Source organism: Solanum verrucosum, unplaced genomic scaffold (assembly GCF_900185275.1).
Source record: "Solanum verrucosum unplaced genomic scaffold, falcon-dt-bn FXZP01000156.1, whole genome shotgun sequence".
NCBI lineage: Eukaryota > Viridiplantae > Streptophyta > Magnoliopsida > Solanales > Solanaceae > Solanum > Solanum verrucosum.
In genome coordinates, this window is record NW_026020354.1 from 404,221 (window position 1) to 425,517 (window position 21,297).

A 21,297-nucleotide genomic window follows, 5' to 3' on the forward strand; every position below is an offset into this window, starting at 1 on the left:
GTAGTAGTATGTTATACAATGATCAAATTGAAATGTATAAGTAAGATTAAATCCAGCCATAGAATTATTGCAGGATATTTCACGACTTGTCCTAAACCGTAGGTAAATGTAGTCTAATTCAGTACCTTGTTTGCGATGCAACTAAGATCAATTTATTTTAACTTTAGCCTTAGGTTGAATAGCGATAGAGAAAGGAGATAAAAGTTCAGATTTGTGGCTCATACAGTATGTTAGAAACACCACTGAAAAAGAGAGTTCATTGCAATTCAATATTTCTCCTATGACCTCTAAAATGAATGCCTCAGGACCCTAAATTTATTAAAAATTTGTAGATCACATGATTTGTGGTTATACACAACCATCATCTTCTAATTAACAAATTACAAGACGAGTTCTTGTGGCTTTTTCCATAAATTGAGATGTGCATTATCCTAATGTTGGTCAACACAAACATGATAAATACTTTGTCCCTACAGATAAATCTAACTTCAGTACATCCTCTACAAGTGAACTTAGAAAGAGATGGTGACATTATAAACGCAATTGATGAAGTAGCTTTTGTGCCGGTTTATCTATATTGGTATTATACTTCCTCTATTTCGATTTGTTTGTCTGGTCTTGACTTGAATACAGAGTTTAAAAAAGTAATTACTTTTAAATCTTGTGCTCTTAAACTAAAGATATGCATAATATACCAAATTTTGTGGTCTTCAACATGCCATGTGGAAAGTTAAAATTTAAGAGTTGCTAAAAAATGATCGAAACACTTTTTGAAACAGACTAAAAAGGAAAGTAAGACAAACAAATTGAAACAGAGTGAGCACTAGATCGAGGCGAGGAACAATGTATATTTTAGTATTGAGAACACAAATAAAGGAGACATGATTAAACTTAATATTAATATAATATGCGAGAAAATAGTCAAAAGCCCCTCTAATCTATTGTCGGATTCTCAACTACACACTCATACTTTACGGGGTCCTATTACCCCATTGAACGGTTTAAAAATACTCCCTAATTGCTTATCTGGCAAAGTGAGTGTATTTCACTCTCTCTAGGAGAGTGATCAACAAAAATAATTATTACAAAAAGTTTATTTTTAATTATTTTCATAAACATATGTATTTTTATTTATTTTTTCTTATTTATTTTCTTTCTTCCCCAAAACAATATGGACCTCCACCATTCATCAACCTTAAGCAACCATCGTCGCAATCGAATTCACCATTGTTAGTTTCAAGCTCTAATGTAAAATACTTGCAAAATCAATTAAATCCACTAAAAATAAAATGTCAACCATCTTCAATCACCCCAAAAGACTTCAAATCAGATTTGAGAAAAATCAATTTGGGTTCACATAAATGTAATTGAACCCCCAAAAAGTTATTATCATTTTCAAATCTCTTGATTATAAAATAAAATAAAATAAAAAAGCACAACACAGATTTGCAAGACGTTGCACTGAGCTATGAATGTGGCTAAATCATTCCAAGTCTAATTAAAGAAAAAGAAAGTCCTTTGATGCTCTGGGTGTCAGAATGTAGGTGAATTGAACCAAGAAAATGAAAGATTATGTTGATTTGGCTACAGTATTTGTAAAATACTCCCAAGCACACTATCACAATCATTAACCCGAGCATCTTCTCCCAATTAAGTTCTTTTTTTTCTTTGGTGGTGAAATCAAATTGATTTGTGATGGTTTTGATGGTGGCTTGAATATTTATTTTTCGAAGCTTTATTCTTAGGAAAAGATGGTGTTGGTGTATATGCATTTTATTATTAAAATAAAATACTAAGTGCATATGTTAGTGGGTATAAATTATGATAGAAGATGACTATTGGTTGTTGTAACTTATATGACCATTACTTCTTGTAACTCTCATGGTCATTAGTGTCTTGTAACTCATATGACCATTAGTTGTTGTAACTCTCATGGTCATTAGTTTCTTGTAACTCATATGACCATTAGTTTCTTGTAACTCATGTAACATCTTCCCACATTACTACCCCTCATTCCACCCATTGATTATATGGAAGACTTCTTCACCTATAAATAGTGGTGTTTCTCCCTTTGCGAAGTATCCCAAGTAAGAAGTGAAATAATCTCAAAAAGATGAGAAGTGTGAAATAATATTTTAATGTGTAGTAGTGAAAGAGAGTTGAGACATAGAAAAATATTCTAAGTCTTCAACTATATTCACTATATACAAGAGAGTATTTATATGTTGAAGGAAGATGTTCTTTTGTGGAGCTTTGGACTCTTCAACTAATCCGGAGTTGTTTGAGTTGTACGACGTTGTTGGGTTGTTGTATCATGGAGGGGACAAGTCAAGAGTATTACTATTGGATCGGTGTAGATTATGCCGCATTGGGCTTGAATCTCCTTAAAGAGAACGAGATATCCGTGTCCCAGCCTAAAAATTTGTTTATTCATTTTTATCATTTTATTTTCAACTGTAATATTTTGTATTTGTGGTATATTATACCAACAGATGATAAAGAGATTTTGAATAGGTGAAGAAGGTAATGGTAAAGGTGGGGGAGATTATAAAGGCAGAGGTAGAGGGGTGGGGGGAAGACCCTAATGCATTCACCAATGTTTTCCCCAAAATCAATTTTTGTAAAAAATTAGGGTTGAATAAATGGTTAAAGAGGAAAGAAAGAAGATGAAGGGGAAAAAAAACTAAAAAAATAATAATAATTAACTAGTTAAATACACGTGTCAAGTGTGTGTGTTTCACTACAAGGCACATATCTGGTTATGATGTTTTAAGAGGTTATATATTTCACTTTTAAAATGTTTAGGGAGGTAATAGGACCCCCGTAAAGTATGAATGTGTAGTTGAGAATCCAACCATAGATTAAGAGGCTTTTGGCCATTTTCTCTATAATATGCCTCATAGACCATAGTATGTTGAGTAAATAACTTAAAAGGTCACTCAACTTTGAAAATTTGTCTCATAAAGTCATTAAATTTATTTTGTATCAATAAAATCACTCAACTTAGATCTTTATATCAATAAGATCACCCAATTAAAGTTATTATTTAAAAAAATTGACATAGCAAAATAAATCATTATTTATGCCATGTAAATATAAATTCCACAAATAAATAAAATTAAAGAAAACTCATTCAAAAAAAGTTTATGAATAAACTTAATCCGTGAAATAATTTTATAATTTTATTATGTATTTACAATTTAAATGATGTTATTCTTTATGATATTATCCTTGACTTAATGACTGTAACAATCTTTTCATAAGATGTCAATTTTTTTAGGGAAAATTACAGAAATCACATATTTTTAAGGTAAAAATTGCAATTTATTCCTTAAAAGTTTATAATTACCGAAATCCCTCAAACGGAACAATAATATAAGCGCTGATACATTAATCTGATGCGCAAGATACATTAATCGTTAAGTAAGATACATTACATTTTATACATGATACACTAATTTGATGCGCCAGATACATTAATCTGATGCGCGAGATACACTAATGTGATGCGCGAAAATGAAGGATTTTGGAGATTTGTAAAACTTATAGGGAATAGTGGTAATAAGTAAACTAAAATGTGAATTTCTGTAATTTTTCCATACTTTTTTATACTGCAGCAATTGTGGAAGACTCTCTTCGGTTTGACTTTGATAACAGGATTCATTGTGCTGAAAGTGGTGAAGAAAGCACAGAAACAGAAACCGTCTATTCCCTTAAATGCCACATTTCGCAGGAAGTTAATCATTTGCACGAGGGTTTGAAGTGTGATCTGAAATCGGAACTGGAGAAGGCATCTCCTTCACTTGGACGCAGTGCAGTTTATGTGAAAGACTCCCGAATCAATGGTTTGCCAAGATACTTGACCATTCAGTTTGTCCGTTTATTCCGGAAAAGGGAATCAAATCAGAAGGCAAAGATTTTACGGAAAGTGGATTACCCATTGTCGTTGGATGTATATGATCTTTGTTCAGATAACCTTCGCAAGAAACTGGAAGGTCCTCGCCAGGTTTTGAGGGATGCAGAAGGTAAGAAGGCTGGTTTAAAAACCAGTGCAAAAACTCCAGTCTCAACTGACAGCGACACTAAAATGACCGAGGCTGAGGAATCATCTAGTGGAAGTGGAGAAGCATCTAAATCTACATCCCAAGAAGGTGTTCTGCCTGAGAAGGAACACCAGTTGACTGGAATATATGATTTGGTGGCGGTGCTGACTCACAAGGGAAGAAGTGCCGACTCAGGGCATTATGTTGCCTGGGTCAAGCAAGAGAACGGAAAGTGGGTTCAATTCGATGATGACAATCCAATCCCGCAGCGAGAAGAGGACATCACTAAACTCTCAGGGGGTGGTGATTGGCATATGGCTTATATTTGCATGTACAAGGCCCGTGTTGTTCCCATATGATTTGAAGTATTTGATTGGGTTGGTTTCACATATTGGACACTGATGTACTCGAGTTGGTCACATTATACATGATTATTCTGGTACTTTTACGTACATTTAGCATTGAGTTGCACTTGAACTGCCTTGGAAATTCAGCGGGAGAGCTTTTCAGACTTATTGAATGGTGGATTCAGGCAATATAGACTATTCCATCCGACTAAAAAAAGTAAAAAACATTGCAGTTATTAAGCCAATTATTTGTAAGGACAATTTTTACGGGTCCTTTTTTTTTGGGTAGAAATTTGAATATATAGTAACACCATAATATAATTTTCACTAATTAAGTTTATCCTTGAATTTTTTTTGATGAGTTTTCTTTGATCTTTTTTATTTGTAGAGTTCATATTACATAGCATAATAACAAATTATTTTGCTATGTTAATTTTTAATAATAAATTTAGTTGAGTAATATTATTGATATAAAAATCTAAGTTGAGTGATTTTATTGATATAAAAGTCTAAGTTGAGTGATTTTAGTGATACAAAATAAAGTTCAATGACTTTACTAGATTCATTCTCAAAGTTGAGTGATCTTTTGAGATACTAACTCTAGTATGTTACATTCAATTTGCGGAATATTATCCCGGGAGCCTGCTAGAAAGGCTAAAAAAAGACATCGTAGTTGGTCACATATATGTATAAGATATGTTTGCATTGGCCTGAAAGCTTAATTCTGGACTTGGTCAATAAAAGTAGATTTTTTCCACGTTGAAAAGAACAATCCAACAGATAGTAAAGAGAAGAATCTATCAGTTGCCCCCAAAAGAGAAGATAAAATAGCACATTAATTTGGAGATAAACTATTTGGATTGAGGAAAATCTAATTGTGTGGATTCTTTAGGCATAACTTTCTGTGAAGGACAAGGAAGATTTAAAAAAGATAGTATGAACAGACTTGAGAGATTTATTCTCACGGGATTTTCTTATATTGTTTGTATTGCTCTACCAATTACAACAATTATTCTCTTGTAAGTCTATGGAGTAGGGGTGAACATCGATGTTGGTTCGGGTTTTTTCAAAGAAATTTTTTTAGGAATAACAAACATAATAATCATATTAGTGTTTTATAGCCACATTTTTGCTAATTGCCTTGTCACGACCCAGAGGTACACCCTAGATGTAACATGGTGTGCAGGATCCCAAGAGGCCCCATACAGGCCACTTAGCATTCATAACATTAAAAAATAAAACAAAAGAGATAAAGACAACATTTCAAGTCCAAATCATTTTTATAAAAGTAAAGCGGAAGTTTTAAACACTTATATCATTAGCCATCTAGTACAATAGAATGAAATTGGGTCTAGCCCATACATTATGTCCAAAACTGAAAGTAAGAAAGAAACGAAAACAATGAGAATCTGTCCTCAAAGCATGAGGACTCACCAAAGCTCGAGAATCTCGCAAATCAACCTCTATCCACGAAACTGAGAACCCTGACAGTCGGACCCTACATAGGGGAAATGTAGACAAGAGTATGTGTTAGTACAAAAAAATGTACCAAGTATGATAGCTATGCATAAAATATTTAAATCATGCTAAAGAGGGACATTTTCATAAGTATGCAATGATCAAGCTAAAACATGTATCTTGAGAGTTAGAAACCATAAGTCATAAAACCATGATCAATGCAATTGAACATCATCTTAAAGCATACTTACGATACTTCCTTGAAGTAACCTTGGTTCATAATAACTTTGCTTATTTGTGGGAGATAGCCTTAACCGACATATAAGACCATGTGAGCTATCAACATGGAATTCGGTGTCTACCCCACACCGAAAAGGGGTGTCCTTTTTGCCAAGGAAGGACCATGAACTTCTAGCTATTGTGGGTCCACTAGTTAATGTCTATCTAGACAATCATCCTATGGGGGCACATATGTAAGGGATAAGGAGATTGCTACTAGAAACTCGACCTCTACTAACATGAGAGCCTCCATCTCAGTATCCTCTCGGTGCTAAGCCTAATTCCCACAGAGTAGTCATTTTCTTAACTTGTTCTTATTATCCATGGAAGGGAACGTCATCTTGCCAATCCAAGCTAATTCATATGTCATCCATGGAAAGGTATCATTCAATAACCAATCCAAGCTAGGTAATGTGTCATCCATGGAAAGGTACAATTAAGTAACCAATCCAAAATAGGTCTTATTAGAATAACTCCTCAGATCTTTGATTCATAGTTTAGTTGAGAAAACCTTTCAACCCTAAGAATCCTTTATATGAGAATGTCCTTTCACAATCATACTTTAATATGTTTATGAGAAATCCTTTCAACAACACTACAACATCATCATCATTGACACTTCACTCTCTAAGCATCCTTAAAATATTTACATAAACCTCATAAGGTCATGCTTAATTCATAATCTCCTCTTTCATAATTCAAAACCCACATCACATCATCATAATTGGAAAACATGGGATTTACATGGGTTCATGTGGGAATCATCACAAAATCATAGTATTTCATCAATTCATGCATAAGAGATCATAATTCAATCATTTAAATCAATAATCAAGAGAACCCATGACAATTGAAGAAAACCCTAACTCAATTGAGGATTTCTAACTTTGAAAATAGGATAATTTGGGAATTATGAATGGAAGGAATCCATGGATGAAAACTATCATACATTACTATCAAAGCCCAAAAACAATTGAAGAATGAAGGCTTGATCTTGAACCCTAGCTTGAACCTTCTTCTTCAACCTTCTAGAGAGATAAATATCTTTGGGAGAGAAAGACTCAACTTTTTTTGGTGAATTTGAAAAGAATGAAGTGAATGAATTAACTTGGGTTAAAATCACTTATATTGGGGTCTTAGGCATGGGGAAAATGATATAGTAATAGGATAAAATAATTAGGAAAAGACCCAACTGCCCCTAAAAATAACTGTCGACCCACTATCTACGAGCCTTGACCGACGGACCGTGGTTTGACTGACGGTCCATCCTGTACGTCTGTCGTCTTCATTAGAGACTGAAATTTTGAGGTCATGACCTATGGAACCTCATCCATGGACCGTGGACCCTACGACGGTCCGTTGGTCCAGGTCGTGGTTCTGGGATTTTTGAACATTTTTGGGTGACCAATCCACGGACCAGACCTATGGTTCATGGTTCAGTCCACGGGCCGTGGTTGGTCTCCGTTGGATGGCACCAGGTATTCCTGAAAACAAAAAAATTGTTCTTTCTCAAATCCGAGGTGTTACAGCGCTCCATAGCCATTTTTTCATTTTCTATGGAGCCTTTGATCTATATAAATCACGAATTACATTAAATTTGTATACAATTTAAAAATAAACAAATTAACTAAAAAGGCGCTACTCTATTACCAAAAAGGAAAATATTCTCATAATTGACTGTAGCACCTCATAGCCAAGGAGGGAAGTTTAGCATGTTTTGGAGTTCCAAGTGTTACTCACGAGGTCACCCACACCACGTGGTTAGACCCACGCCCCGTAGGTGGGCAGCGTGGGTGGACACCAAGAGGAAACTGCCCAAGGAAGTGACCTGCAGCAGGACTCATGCCTCGTGGATGGGTCCAAACCCCGTAGGTGGACTCCGTAGGTCAAAAGCCAACATCTAGGGTTGCAGACCCCAAACCACGCCCAACCAGGATGGGCCATCGGTCAACGTACACCCTGTGGTCGGGGTTTCGTGGATAGGGCAGTGAGGTCGGTTAGTAAGGACTTAATGGAACTTTCCAGAATTAAACTAAGAATTAAGTGACATCATTTTAGTCTAATCTAGACTACCTATATAGAGTTTTAGACCCCTTAATTAAGTCATCATAAATCATTATTTCAAGACCCCCAAAAGAAACCCAATTCCCTCTCAAATATCGTCTCTCTAGAAAGAATAAAAAGAAGAAGAAGAGGGTCAAGATAGGTCAAGTCAAGACTCGATTGTATCAAGCTTGGTAGTCTTTGTAATCAAGGTATGATATCTTATTCATTCATGTATTCCTTTCATCCATGAATCCCCCATGTTTTCCCCAATTTAGAAGAAGAATTCCCCAAGTCTAACTAGGATTTCTTCTAATGTTATGGGTTATGATCCAATAGAGTAGATTATGATTGTTTATGGTTTTTTATGATGGAATGTCATGTTTAGTATGATTATACATGTATTCATGCTTAACCTATGATTCTAGGGTGAAATTGATGTAGTTGAGTTTTATGCCATGAAAGGGGAAATTGAGGGCTTAGATGTGATCTTCTAGGATTGATGAATTACAACATAGATCACTTGAAATTGAAGTAAATAGATATGAATTTGCTTAAGAGTAAAGCTTATAAACATGAATTGACTAAGATCAAGTATGTATGATGAACTATAAATGGTAAGGCTTGAGATTAGGATTTCTTTGAGGCATGAATGATGACTGATCATTGTTAGGGATTTTAGAATAAAGCTTATATGTTGAATTGTGACTGAGGCTTGAGAGTAAAACCTATGTTATTGACTTTTATATGGTATTGTTGTGGAAAGAGTTTACCCACATGACATGTATTATGAATGTAAGATATTATGCATGTTCTTATGAAATCTTTGTAAATGCCTTAATTACACTTTGAGAGTAAACTGTTAATAACTACAATAATATGGTTGTGGTGATTGAAAGGACATTATCATGGACACCTAATGAACATGATGTGAAAGGTTTCCTCACATAATGAAGATTCTAGGTTGAAAGGCTTTCTCACCTAAATGAATCTAAGACTACATGTAGACATGGATGGTGAAAGGTTTTCTCACGCATGATCTAATGAACTAAAGCATGTAAGAACTATGTTAACTTGAAGTGGTGATGTGATTTCCCTTCATGAATAGCTTGACTTGGTAAGATAAGACCATACATGTTAGCTAGAGATAGTATAGCTCATGGATAGACTTGGATTGAGAAATCGTACCCTTCCAATATAGCTTGAACTTGAATAATAGAATGTTTGCATGATAGCTTGACTTGGTGAGGACACACCACTTCATGATAGCTTGGATTGAGAAATAGTACCCTTCCTTGAGTAGCTTGAACTTGCATGAGAGTGTGTTTTCCATGATAGCTTGGTCTAGCATAAATAAGGTGTTTTTTCCTTAATAGCCTTAAATTGGTAAATCATAACCATTCATGAGTGATGATGTGTTGCGGAGTAATAGAGAGGTACTCTTCCATGACTAACATGAATATGAGGGACAAGTCCCCAATCCAAGTAACATATGTATGATGTAGCAAACTTACTTCAAGGAAGTATTGTAAGTATGTTTTTATAAAAAGTTTACTTGTATGGTGTATTCGTAGTTTGAATTGTAGCTTGAAAGGCCCTTCTAATACATGTATGACTAAATGTGAATGTTCCCTTATCTATGAGAAATAATCTAAGGATGAGATCAAAAGATGATGAATATGAATGAAGGCCTAAATGGTTTGCTTAGCATGGGTGGGATTATGGGGTCTTATCCATGCATTGCACAAGTTTGCCTTGCGGTTACTTATGAAGTATTTCTCTTATATTATGTTGAATCAGATGCATTGATTGTGCCTATGACTATGTTGTTACTCCTTATTATTATAATCTATGTCTCATGTTGATGTCTCGATTATGGTATATGTCTTATGTTGACTAATGCCTACATTATGCTTACGTTGATGATTTATGCTAGCCATCATATTTAGTACATGTTTGTACTAACACATACTTTTGCCTGCATTCTTATCAAATGCAGAATCCGACGATATTGACTTGCTCCTCGTGGCTAGGTTCATAGTAGAGCAAGAAGCAAAGATTTGGTTAGTCCTCATAGCATCGAGGACTTGATCACCCTTTTCTTTTTATGTCTTTATTTTATGTTAGAACAATTGTATGGTCTGTGTCCCTAAGACTATTCAAGTATTACATGGTTTGAGACAATGTTTAAGACTTCCGCTTTGTTTTTATGAGACTTATATTGCATTGGAAAAATATTTTAAATTCCCGCACTATTTTCTATTATCTTATGTTATGATATGCTAAGAGTCTTGTATAAGGTTTTTCGTAGTCTTGTACACCGTGTCACATCTAGGGGTACCCATGTGTCGTGACAAACTTGGTATCAGAGCATAAGGTTTAGAATGGATCTCGGATGTCTCAAACCACGTGTAGTAGAGTCTTGTTCATAAATGTGAAGTGTGCCACATTTATGAATGAGAGGCTATTGGATGTTTAGGAAACTTCACTTCTTCACTTCTCTAAGTCGTGTCATAGAGTTTAACTCTTTAGGTCTTTCTCATAACCCATGCTCGTTGGTTTTCAAGATATGACTACCAGAAAGGTTGTTAGAATAATGGAGGGAGACAATGCTAATCAAGAGGTTCCTCCCACGCTTCTCCTCAAGTTCCAATTAACCCATTGAATGAGAATATAACTAATGCGGAGCTTAGGACGGCTTTCCAAGTGATGGCTCAAGCCATGACGACACAAGACAACAGAGAGGTGGTAGCCCCCATGAACCCAAATGAGGGTACGACGGTGTCAAGAGTGAGGGATTTTATGAGAATGAACCCTCTGAAATTTCATGGCTCCAAACTAGAGGAAGACCCTCAAGAGTTTATAGATGAGATTTATAAGGTGGTAGACATTATGGGAGTTACTTCAGCTGAGAAAGCGAAATTGGTCGCTTACCAACTCAAAGGGTTGCACATGTTTTGTTTAATCAATGAAAAGAGGCTAGGCCAAAAGGAATGGGTCCCATAGAGTGGGAGAGATTAAAAAATGCTTTTTTAGATAGGTTTTTCCCTCTAGAGATGAGAGAGGCTTTGGTGCTTGAGTTCATTAACCTTAGGCAAGGTAAGATAAGTGTTAAGGAATATGCATTGACGTTCACCCAATTTTCTAAGCATGCTCCATCCCTAGTGGCCGACTCTAGGTCGAGGATGAGTAAGTTTATGTCGGGACTGTCCGATCTAGTAGAGAAAGAGTGTCGTACCACCATGCTCATTGGTGACATGGATATTGCTCGTCTTATAACTTATGCCCAACAAATTGAGGAGGTGAAACTAAATGGGAGAGCTAAGGATAAAAAGAGGTCTAGAATGATGATGATGATGATTCCTCTCATGCAAGGTCCGATGGGCATGGCCGTTCTAAGAATCCACAAAGGTTTTCCGAACAAGATTACTCCAATACTTCTAAGTATAATGAGGATAAGGTGTCTAACCCTAGACCTCAATGAATTAGTAGTGAGTCCCTATGGCCTACCTGTGCTAGATGTGGCAAAAGACATGAGGGTAGGTGTTTGGCCAATAGTGAGGGTTGCTTTAGTTGTGTTGAGAGTTTCCACAAGATGAGAAATTGTCCAAAGATAAAGGCTAAGGGTAAGCAAGTTGTCTCTAGTGGTTCGGATGGGAATGCTCCAAAGAAGAATAGGTTATATGCCCTCCAAGCTAGAGGTGAACACGAGTGTCCTCTGAATGTTGATTCTGGTATGTGCTTCATGCTTTATTTAAATTCCGGTATTGCCTATATTTTATGACTTGATAGACTTGATATGATAGGTTTTGATGTTGTCTTTAATATGAATGTGATACATTATTGCTATGTGTATTGAAGGTAGAACCCGACTTAGTCATGATGAGTTTTAGGGTATGTTAATAGATTTGATGAATAGGGTGTTTAAGTAATTACTAGATGTGTTGGGTGAGTAGACTCCTCTAAAGAGTAGTAGTGTAATTCACTTTGGTTTATAATCCTCTTGTGTGAAGGATGAGAAATCTTAGTGACAACTTGTTCGGACCTTAGTATTAAAAGAAATGGTGCTTAGAAAGTCTGTACATGTTTACTCCCAAGGGGGAGATGGTGTGCCTAGATAGCAAGGTTGTCGAGTATTCTTATTGTTCATGTTTTGGGTTGCTAGAAATTCTCACCTTGAGAGGTGTAATTATGAGTTTGGGAGAGTTTAGTCCCCATTTTGTAAACCCATATGAGATCGTAGACCGGCAAGTTAAGAAATAGAAGAACAAGGAAGTTGTTCCATGAAAGTGTTAATGAGTGATTTTCTTAGTGAGGGTTTTTATGTTGAGGGTGCTACTTGGGGAGGCCGGCGCCATTATGAAGTCCTGTTAACCTCATATTTTCCTTTTACTCCTCCTTTAGTTTGAGAAGATGAGTTCCTCATGGTTTGTTCCTTGTGTGAAGTCATGTGTGTTTTAGATGTTGCCATGATTTCCCTTATATTGTGCATGTTCATGAAAAACTTGTGGTTTAGAAAGAAAATGAGATGCATGATTGATTTCCTCATGTTGTAGTGCATTGAGTATGAGTTGCCTATAGACTTTATGAGATGAGTTGTGAAACATGCCTTAGCTTGGAGATGAGAGATTCCTCCTTGGATGTATGTTATGAGTATAGATTGCATATCGTCTCCATGATATTGTGTTGAGCATGCTTTTAGCTTGGAGAAGGTAGTTCCTCCTTGAACATGAGTAATGTTAGAATATCATGCATTTTGGGTTGTTAGATGTAGTTCATACCTTCCCTGTGATGCATTGAGCATGTGTAGCTTAGAGTTGATTATTCCTCTTTGGTTATGTGCCTTTAGATGTGTTGCATGCATGATGGGTTGCTAATCTAGAGTTGTGACCTAAGAAGTGCCTAGAATGTCATTCAAGGATGAATGATCCCAAGGGAAAGATATTGTAACACCCCGTAGCCTAGGAGGGAAGTTTAGCATGTTTTGGAGTTCCAAGTGTCACCCACGAGGTCACCAACGCCACGTAGTTAGAATCACGCCTCGTACGTGGGCAGCGTGGGTGGACACCAAGAGAAAACTGCCCAAGGCAGTGACCTACGACATGACCTACGCCTCGTGGATGGGTCCACGCCCTGTAGGTGGGATCTGTAGGTCAAGAGCCAACATCCAGGGTTGCAGATCCCAAACCATGACTAACCAGGATGGGCCGTAGGTCAACCTACTCTCCGTGATCAAGGTTTCGTGGATGGGGCAGTGAGGTCGGTTAGTAAGGACTTAATGGAACTTTCTGGAATTAATTAAGAATTAAGTGACGTTGTTTTAGTCTAATCTAGACTACCCAATAAGGCGTTAGACCCCTTAATTAAGTCATCCTAAATCATTATTTCAAGACCGACAAAAGAAACCCAATTCCCTCTCAAATATCCTCTCTCTAGAAAGAAGAAGAAGAAGAAGAAGAGGGTCAAGCTAGGTCACGTCAAGACTCCATTGTATCAAGATTGGTAGGCTTTGCAATCAAGGTATGATGTATTATTCACTCATGGATTCCTTTCATCCATGAAGCCCCCATGTTTTCCCCAATTTAGAAGAAGAATTTCGCAAGTCAAACTAGGGTTTCTTCTAATGTTATGAGTTATGATCCAATAGAGTGGATTATGATTGTTTATCGTTGTTTATGCTGGAATTGCATGTTTTAGTATGATTATACATATATTCATGTTTAACCTATTATTCTACGGTGAAATTGATGTAGTTGAGTTTTATGCCATGAAAGGGGAAATTGAGGGCTTAGATGTGATCTTCTAGGATTGATGAATTACAACATAGATGACTTGAAATTGAATTAAATAGATATGAGTTTGCCTAAAATTAAATCTTATAAACATGAATTGACTAAGATCAAGTATGTATGATGAACTATGAATGGTAAGGCTTGCGATTAGGATTTCCTTGAGACTAAGGCATGAATGATGAATGATCATTGTTAGGGCTTTTAGAATAAAGCTTATATGTTGAATTGTGACTAAGGCTTGAGAGTAAAACCTATGTTGTTGACTTGTATATGGTATTGTTGTGGAAGGACTTTACACACATGACCTATATTATGAATGTAAGAGATTATGCATACTCTTATGAAATCTTTGTAAATTTCTTAAGTACACTTTGAGAGTAAAGTGTTATTGACTATAATAATATGGTTGTGATGATTGAAAGGACATTCTCATGAACACATAATGAACATGATGTGAAATGTTTTCTCACATAATGAAGATTCTAGGTTGAAAGGTGTTCTCACCTAAATGAATCTAAGACTACATGTATACATGGACGGTGAAAGGTTTTCTCACGCCTAATCTAATGAAATAAAGCATGTACGAAATATGTTAGCTTGAAGTGGTGATGTGATATCCCTTCATGAATAGCTTGACTTGTTAAGATAAGACCATGCATGTTAGCTTGAGATAATAGAACTCATGGATAGACTTGGATTGAGAAATCGTACCCTTCCAATGTGGCTTGAGCTACAATAATAGAATGCTTGCATGATAGCTTGACTTGGTGAGGCCACACCATTTCATGATAGCTTGGATTGAGCAATAGTACCCTTCCTTGAGTAGCTTGAACTTGCATGAGAGTGTGATTTCCATGATAGCTTGGTCTAGCATAAGTAACGTGATTTTCCTTGATAGCCTTGAATTGGTAAATCATAACTATTGATGAGTGATGGTGTGTTATGGACTAGTAGAGATGTACTCATCCATGACTAGCATGAATATGAGGGACAAGTCCCCAATCCAAGTAACATGTGTATGATGTAACAAGCTTACTTCAAGGAAGTATTGTAAGTATGTTTTTATAATAAGTTTACTTCTATGATGTATTCCTAGTTTGGATTGTAGCTTGAAAGGCCCTTCCAATACATGTATGACTAAAGGTGAATGTTCCCTTGTCTATGAGAAATAATCTAAGGATGAGATCAAAAGATGATGAATATGAATGAAGGCCTAAATGGTTTGCTTAGCATGGGTGGGATTATGGGGTCTTATCCATGCATTGCACAAGTTTGCCTTGCGGTTACTTATGAAGTATTTCTGTTATATTATGTTGAATCAGATGCATTGATTGTGCCTATGACTATGTTGTTACTCCTTATTATTATAATCTATGTCTCATGTTGATGTCTCGATTATGGTAGATGTCTTATGTTGACTAATGCCTACATTATGCTTATGTTGATGATTTATGCTAGCCATCATATTTAGCACATGTTTGTACTAACTCATACTTTTGCCTACATTTTTATCAAATGTAGGATCCGGTGGTATTGACTTCCATCCTTGTGGTTAGGTTTATAGTAGAGCAAGGAGCAAAGATTTGGTTAGTCCTCATAGCATCGAGGACTTGATCACCATTTCCTTTTTATGTCTTTATTTTATGTTAGAACTATTGTATGGGTTGCGTCCCTAATACTATTCAAATATTAGATGGTTTGAGACAATGTTAAAGACTTCCGCTTTGTTTTTATGAGAGTTAGATTGTATTGAAAAAATGTTTTAAATTCTCGCACCATTTTCTACTATCTTATGTTATGATATGCTAAGAGTCTTGTACGAGGCTTTTCAGAGTCTTGTACGATGTGTCAATCTATGGGGTACCCCTAGGTTGTGACACTCGTGCACATTATATTTTAATTGGATTTGTTTTCTACAATGACATCTTTAGCAAGATGAACTCCAAATAGAATCAGTTTGAGTAATAGTTTGAGCAATACAAACATTAGAGATCAATTTGATTTTCGAGTAAACAACAACTGGAAAATGTATTTAATGCTGAAAATTGCTTTGATTTGACTTTTTCTAAATGAAATTGTTGTTTATCTGGTGTTTTGAAACTCAGATCTGGTTTTAAACATCTATAAATTGATCTGATTGTATATTACGATAATATTCTATAATTACAGTTCGAATTGTATATAGATTCAAACACATATGAGCGAAAAAGTCAGTTCATATTTTGAAATCTACATATAACTTGATTTGAAATTTTTGAGACGAAATTGTTTTTTATTACAGATTTGGTTTTTGAAATTCAGAAATTGTTTGGATTGTATATTATAATAGTGATCTATAATTTCATTTTGATTTGTATATTTTTTCTTATCAATTTGTATATATGAACGAACAGTGAATTATATTTTGATTGTTAAATTGTTTATATGTTCAGGTGTAATGATATGTATCAATCAGTTTTGTATAAATTTATTTGAACAATTGAATTGTTTATATATGAAACGTCTTTTCTAGATTTGTATACATATACATTATATGTTCGTTTGTATCTCTTACAATTGCGTCTGTATATTTATGTGAATTTATATATGTATTTGTTTTTTAAGTTACGCTTTGTCATATATATATACTTTGTGTATAATATATGCTATATTTTGTACAAAGTATATTTTACAAGTCAAAAGTATAGTACCGAGGCACTAATGTTGTCTTCCGATTACATTTTGGACATTCAAAAGCTTTTCAAGCACACAAAGCTCTTGCAACTCATTTGATATTGTCATTCCTGCCTCAACATAGAAGATTCCCATCTGTTGAAAAAAATCAAAATAACATATATATATACACATATAGTGTATACATCAATAATCACTTACATAAATTACTCATGAATAAATATAATTTGTTTTTTGATTTAGCCAAAGTTAAACAACCAGAATTGTAAAAATATAAATTAATGCATACATAAAGATTTAATAAGCATACTCTCAAATGACCAGCACAAAGTATTACTTACAGAAACTGGTGATGAAATTTCTGCAATAGGGATAACTTGTTGGCCGGCAGGAGTCACCACCATAGGAGGAGTTGATGAGCTTGTTGAGGTTTTTTCTGACGCACGACATAAAAGCATTGTTTTGTTTTGTTTTCTTTTGCCCTATTGTTCCAAATAATATATTTCGTAGATTCTTTAAATGCAAATTAAAGCTAGAGAATAATGATGAAATATCAGTAACAGTTTATGAGTTCTAATGTTTGTGGGTAAGTAGGATCTACGCGTATTGTGGAATTGAACTTAGACTGCAATGACAATCATGTGTAACACATAGCTTGTATAACGTTTTGTTATTTTTTAAAATTATGTTGGTAAAAAGTTCAATGCGTTTGTACCTTGTACCTTGATTAGTAGATATTACTCCTTTCGAGGATGACAGTAAGATCTACATCTTTTTTCATTTTGGCTTCAATTTTATTTCATTCTATTTCTCCAAAATCTACTCATAGAGTGAGGAGAAACTGATTTTTCCTGAAAGCGTGAGGAGAGAAGATTAAGTACCATACAATAACTAATGATCCGATCAAACAAACATAAAAAGTCCTTACTTATTCAAAATCTTTTCATAAAATGAGAAAATATAAGGTGAAATCTTATACTTAATGATTGTCACAAATGGTAATTTCTCGACACTTATGATAACTACGATCTGCATATTTTTGAAGACCACAACTGATGAGTCCACAAATTAGACTCATTTAGGGCTTTATTTTGATAGAAATAGTGTCCTCGAATGCTTATTTTGTCTCAATATCTGATGAAAACTCTTAAGTTTTAGGTATTTAAAGTTTTAGCGGAAGCATGGAAGCATGGACGCTTAGGCGCAAAAAGGAACAAAAAGGTTGAAAAGAACGAAGAAGCTGAAGCCTGAGCTCCGCCAAGCACACTTGGCGAGTCGCCAAATGGATAGATTCCGCCCTTTGTTCCAGTACACGAAGCCCTAAAGGAAGAGGATCAAAAAGGTAATGAAAAGAATAGTCGGCGCTTCGCTGAATAGTTCCGCGAAGCAGTACTATACCGTCCAATGGTCCAGAACGTGAAGATGATTAAGGCAAGCACGAAACGGCAATGAGACAGAAGAAGGGCGAGTCGCCGAGTAATTCGGCGACCTCGACTAACCTCGCCGAGCAATCCACCAACACTAATTTCTGAAGTCTATAAATACTAAACTCATTATTAATTTTTAGGGGAGTCGAATTATAATTATAATTTTCATAATAGGATAGTACTTTTTTGGGATATTCTCAAGTTTAGGGAGGGTTTTTGGGAGACTTGAAGAGAGAAGAATTTCATCTTCCCAAAGTTGGGAGTGGGTTTTCTCCATCCTTCTTCCTTTGCTCAAATCAAGGTTTAATTCCTTATACCCATTTCATTTTAGTATCATTTTAGGTGTATTTTGTTATTTCTTGATGTGTGGCTAAAACCCCCCACTCTTGGGGTGTGATTTAGCAAATATGTGTTGACATTATTGTTGGGTCTTGCTTACTGATAGGTTAGATGTATTTTAATGGTGATTTCACCTAGTCGTTGTGGTTTAATTTATTAAGTTTGTAGTTGCAAATACAAAACCACCCATATGTTTTCAGCTTGCGAGAGAGAGAGGTCACGAAACCAAGACTGCTAGACTGATGGCCTAAGGAGTGGGTCGACATGAGGTTCAGCCCGAGAGGGTGAGCCCTAGTCTCATATCCTAACACTCAGCTCGAGAGAGTAAGTGGTGTAAGGCATAGGCTGGCCTTCATATGGCAAATGGGTGTCCGAGAGGAACCCATTTGAAACGGGGTAAGTTGCCTGAGAGGGAACTTATTTCCATCTAAAGCTTAGCCTAGTCACTATTATCTTGCAAGTTTCCTATCGAAAACATGTATCCAACGATTTATCTCAACTTGTATTGCGGTCACACCCCAAGAATTTTTCCTCGAACTTGATTTTCTTGTCATTTTTGTTGTTTTTACTACTTGTGACAAAACCCCCATTTGATATTTGACACTTTTGTGTCACCCCCTTTCATTTACTATATTTTTACTCGTTAATGTCTTTAGCTACGACTAGTTAGAGCTAAATTTTATTTTTCTATCAATTCTCAAAACCACTCCCTTGGGACACGACCCCAACCTTCAGTTGGGTTACTATATTATCGACGATCGTAGACACGCGTACCGTAGGTTAGTGTCATTGGTCACGATAAGCATCAACAACGAAGAACGATTTCCACTATATTTACTTAGATAATACATAACGAAATGTTTAAAATGTGTGCATCAGTAAACATGTATATTTTAGCATGATAATAACTATTAGAAACAACATATTAATTCCAGCAGTAGAATCAACGATGATATGAGGAATGCGGTCAAATGATATGATATTCAGCTGGTGGAAGTGGTTTCTCAAGCTCGTTAGATGGTTTGACATGTTCAATTACCATTTTTTTGTCAAGAAACCAGTAAAATTTATGTATTGACTTCCCGTATGAAGTTGGACAGACTTTAACTCTTGCGGTAGAGATGAGATAGGTATCCATGAGTGTAAGCTTATCCTCATAATGTTCAATTTCGCCAGCATACATAAATGTCCTAATGTGGCATTTCTGAAAGTAAGAGTTATAGAAAAGTGAGATTATACTACTCAACAATGCAAATAAAGTCTAACTCTAAGCACTTATGAACAGGAAAACCGAGGAAAACTGCTCCGCACAGGTAAAAAGAAAAATAACAATATTCATGAGATAATATATAATGAGCTTACCTCTTCATCTTCCAAAATCAAATTTTGGAATCTATATTTCTTCTTAGGACTTTCTCGTGGGCGTCCGATGTCCACAACTTGAACTTTGCAATTTCAATCCAGTGTGTCTAATGGTATTTGATCGATGTTCAATCTTAGTATCATGTTTTCACGAAATATTTAACCAAACAGTAATATCTGCACGATAGCATCACTATTGAGTCAAAGTTCTTTCTTTTTTCTTGGTTGCATGAGCATTGACGATTTAGAAAAAATACAATATCAATCTTTCAAACTAAATTAGAAACATGCAAGAACATAATTACTCTCAACATACTCAAAAATTAGAAAATGTAATGAAAACACAATATGGATATTTCAATTCAAATTAGGAACATGCAAGAACATAACTATCTCTAACATACTGAAACATTAGAAAATATAATAAATACCACCAAATATTTCTGCTGACTAACAAAATTGGGAGGTAAGGTGAAAATAACAACTTGAATTTTGTCCCATTTTGATTTTCTCCTTTGATGACAACTAAAATCTGTAAGAAAAATTGAAAATGGAAAGAGGCAAAACAGGGAATAGGGGAAAAAATACCTGAGAAAGGGAGTAAAAGTTTTTCTTGAGTGGGAGCATAATGAATTTGTGCTCTATGAATAAATATATATAATACAAAGAAGACACATCATAGTATACAAAAGTACACCTGTCTTCTTAAAATTTGATGGGAGTTTTGATAGCCAATGAAATTGTGCCAAAAAAGTGAAAAAATTATTATTTTTCATATAAAATTTGAACAGGCTTTGGTCTAATTATTTAGTGATGTGTCTTCTTAAAATTTGATGGGATTTTGATAGCCAATGAAATTTGGGCCACAAAAGAGAAAAAAATATTACATTTTACGGTACAATTTGAACAGCCTTTGTGCTAAGTGTTTATATATATACATATATATATATATTTATATATACTAGTTTTACGGCACGTGCGTATCGTATATATAGTATACAATGTTGTAAATTTGAATAAATATTACTAAATTAAAGTTTTTTTGTAAATAATTATAATATAAAGAACATAGGACAAGTGTGTTTAAATGATTAATAAAGACTGTCATAGAGTTACTTGTATTTTGATATCAAAATGACCATATATTATTGAAATATTTCAAAATACATTCAAATTTTAAATATGGGAAGAAATTGACATTTCTTTAGTAGTATTATTATTTACTTTAGTCAATTTTGTAAACAAATCTAACTAACAAAATTTTTAAAAAATATCAATACAAAAAAATGTCACCAATAGTCTTTCCTCTTGAGGTTATGAACACAAATGATGACATTATTTAAGTATAATTTTTCTCTTAAATATTGATACTTGAAATTTAGTATGTGCATGACACTAATAAGGATTACCATAAATATTTTAATATTTTATTTTTATACGTATTCTATCTTTTACCAATTAATATTTGAGTAAGACTATCATAGAGAGGTAATTCTATATATATAAAAAAAAAGTACTTTATTGTTATAACGAA

At 34.9% G+C, this 21,297-nt stretch overlaps 1 protein-coding gene and 1 pseudogene across 1 annotated transcript; one reads left to right on the forward strand and one right to left on the reverse strand.

Moving 5' to 3' along the window:
* The first annotated feature begins 1,831 nt into the window (after nucleotides 1-1,831).
* LOC125837635 (ubiquitin carboxyl-terminal hydrolase 6-like) lies at nucleotides 1,832-4,595 on the forward strand. The gene is made up of 2 exons (XM_049516727.1): nucleotides 1,832-1,847; nucleotides 3,618-4,595. Exons 1-2 carry the CDS (start codon nucleotides 1,832-1,834, stop codon nucleotides 4,400-4,402), a joined length of 801 nt encoding a protein of 266 aa, XP_049372684.1. The 3' UTR covers nucleotides 4,403-4,595.
* A 12,064-nt stretch (nucleotides 4,596-16,659) lies between these two features.
* Nucleotides 16,660-19,584, reverse strand: LOC125837636 (uncharacterized; annotated as a pseudogene).
* Between the last annotated feature and the right edge of the window lie 1,713 nt (nucleotides 19,585-21,297).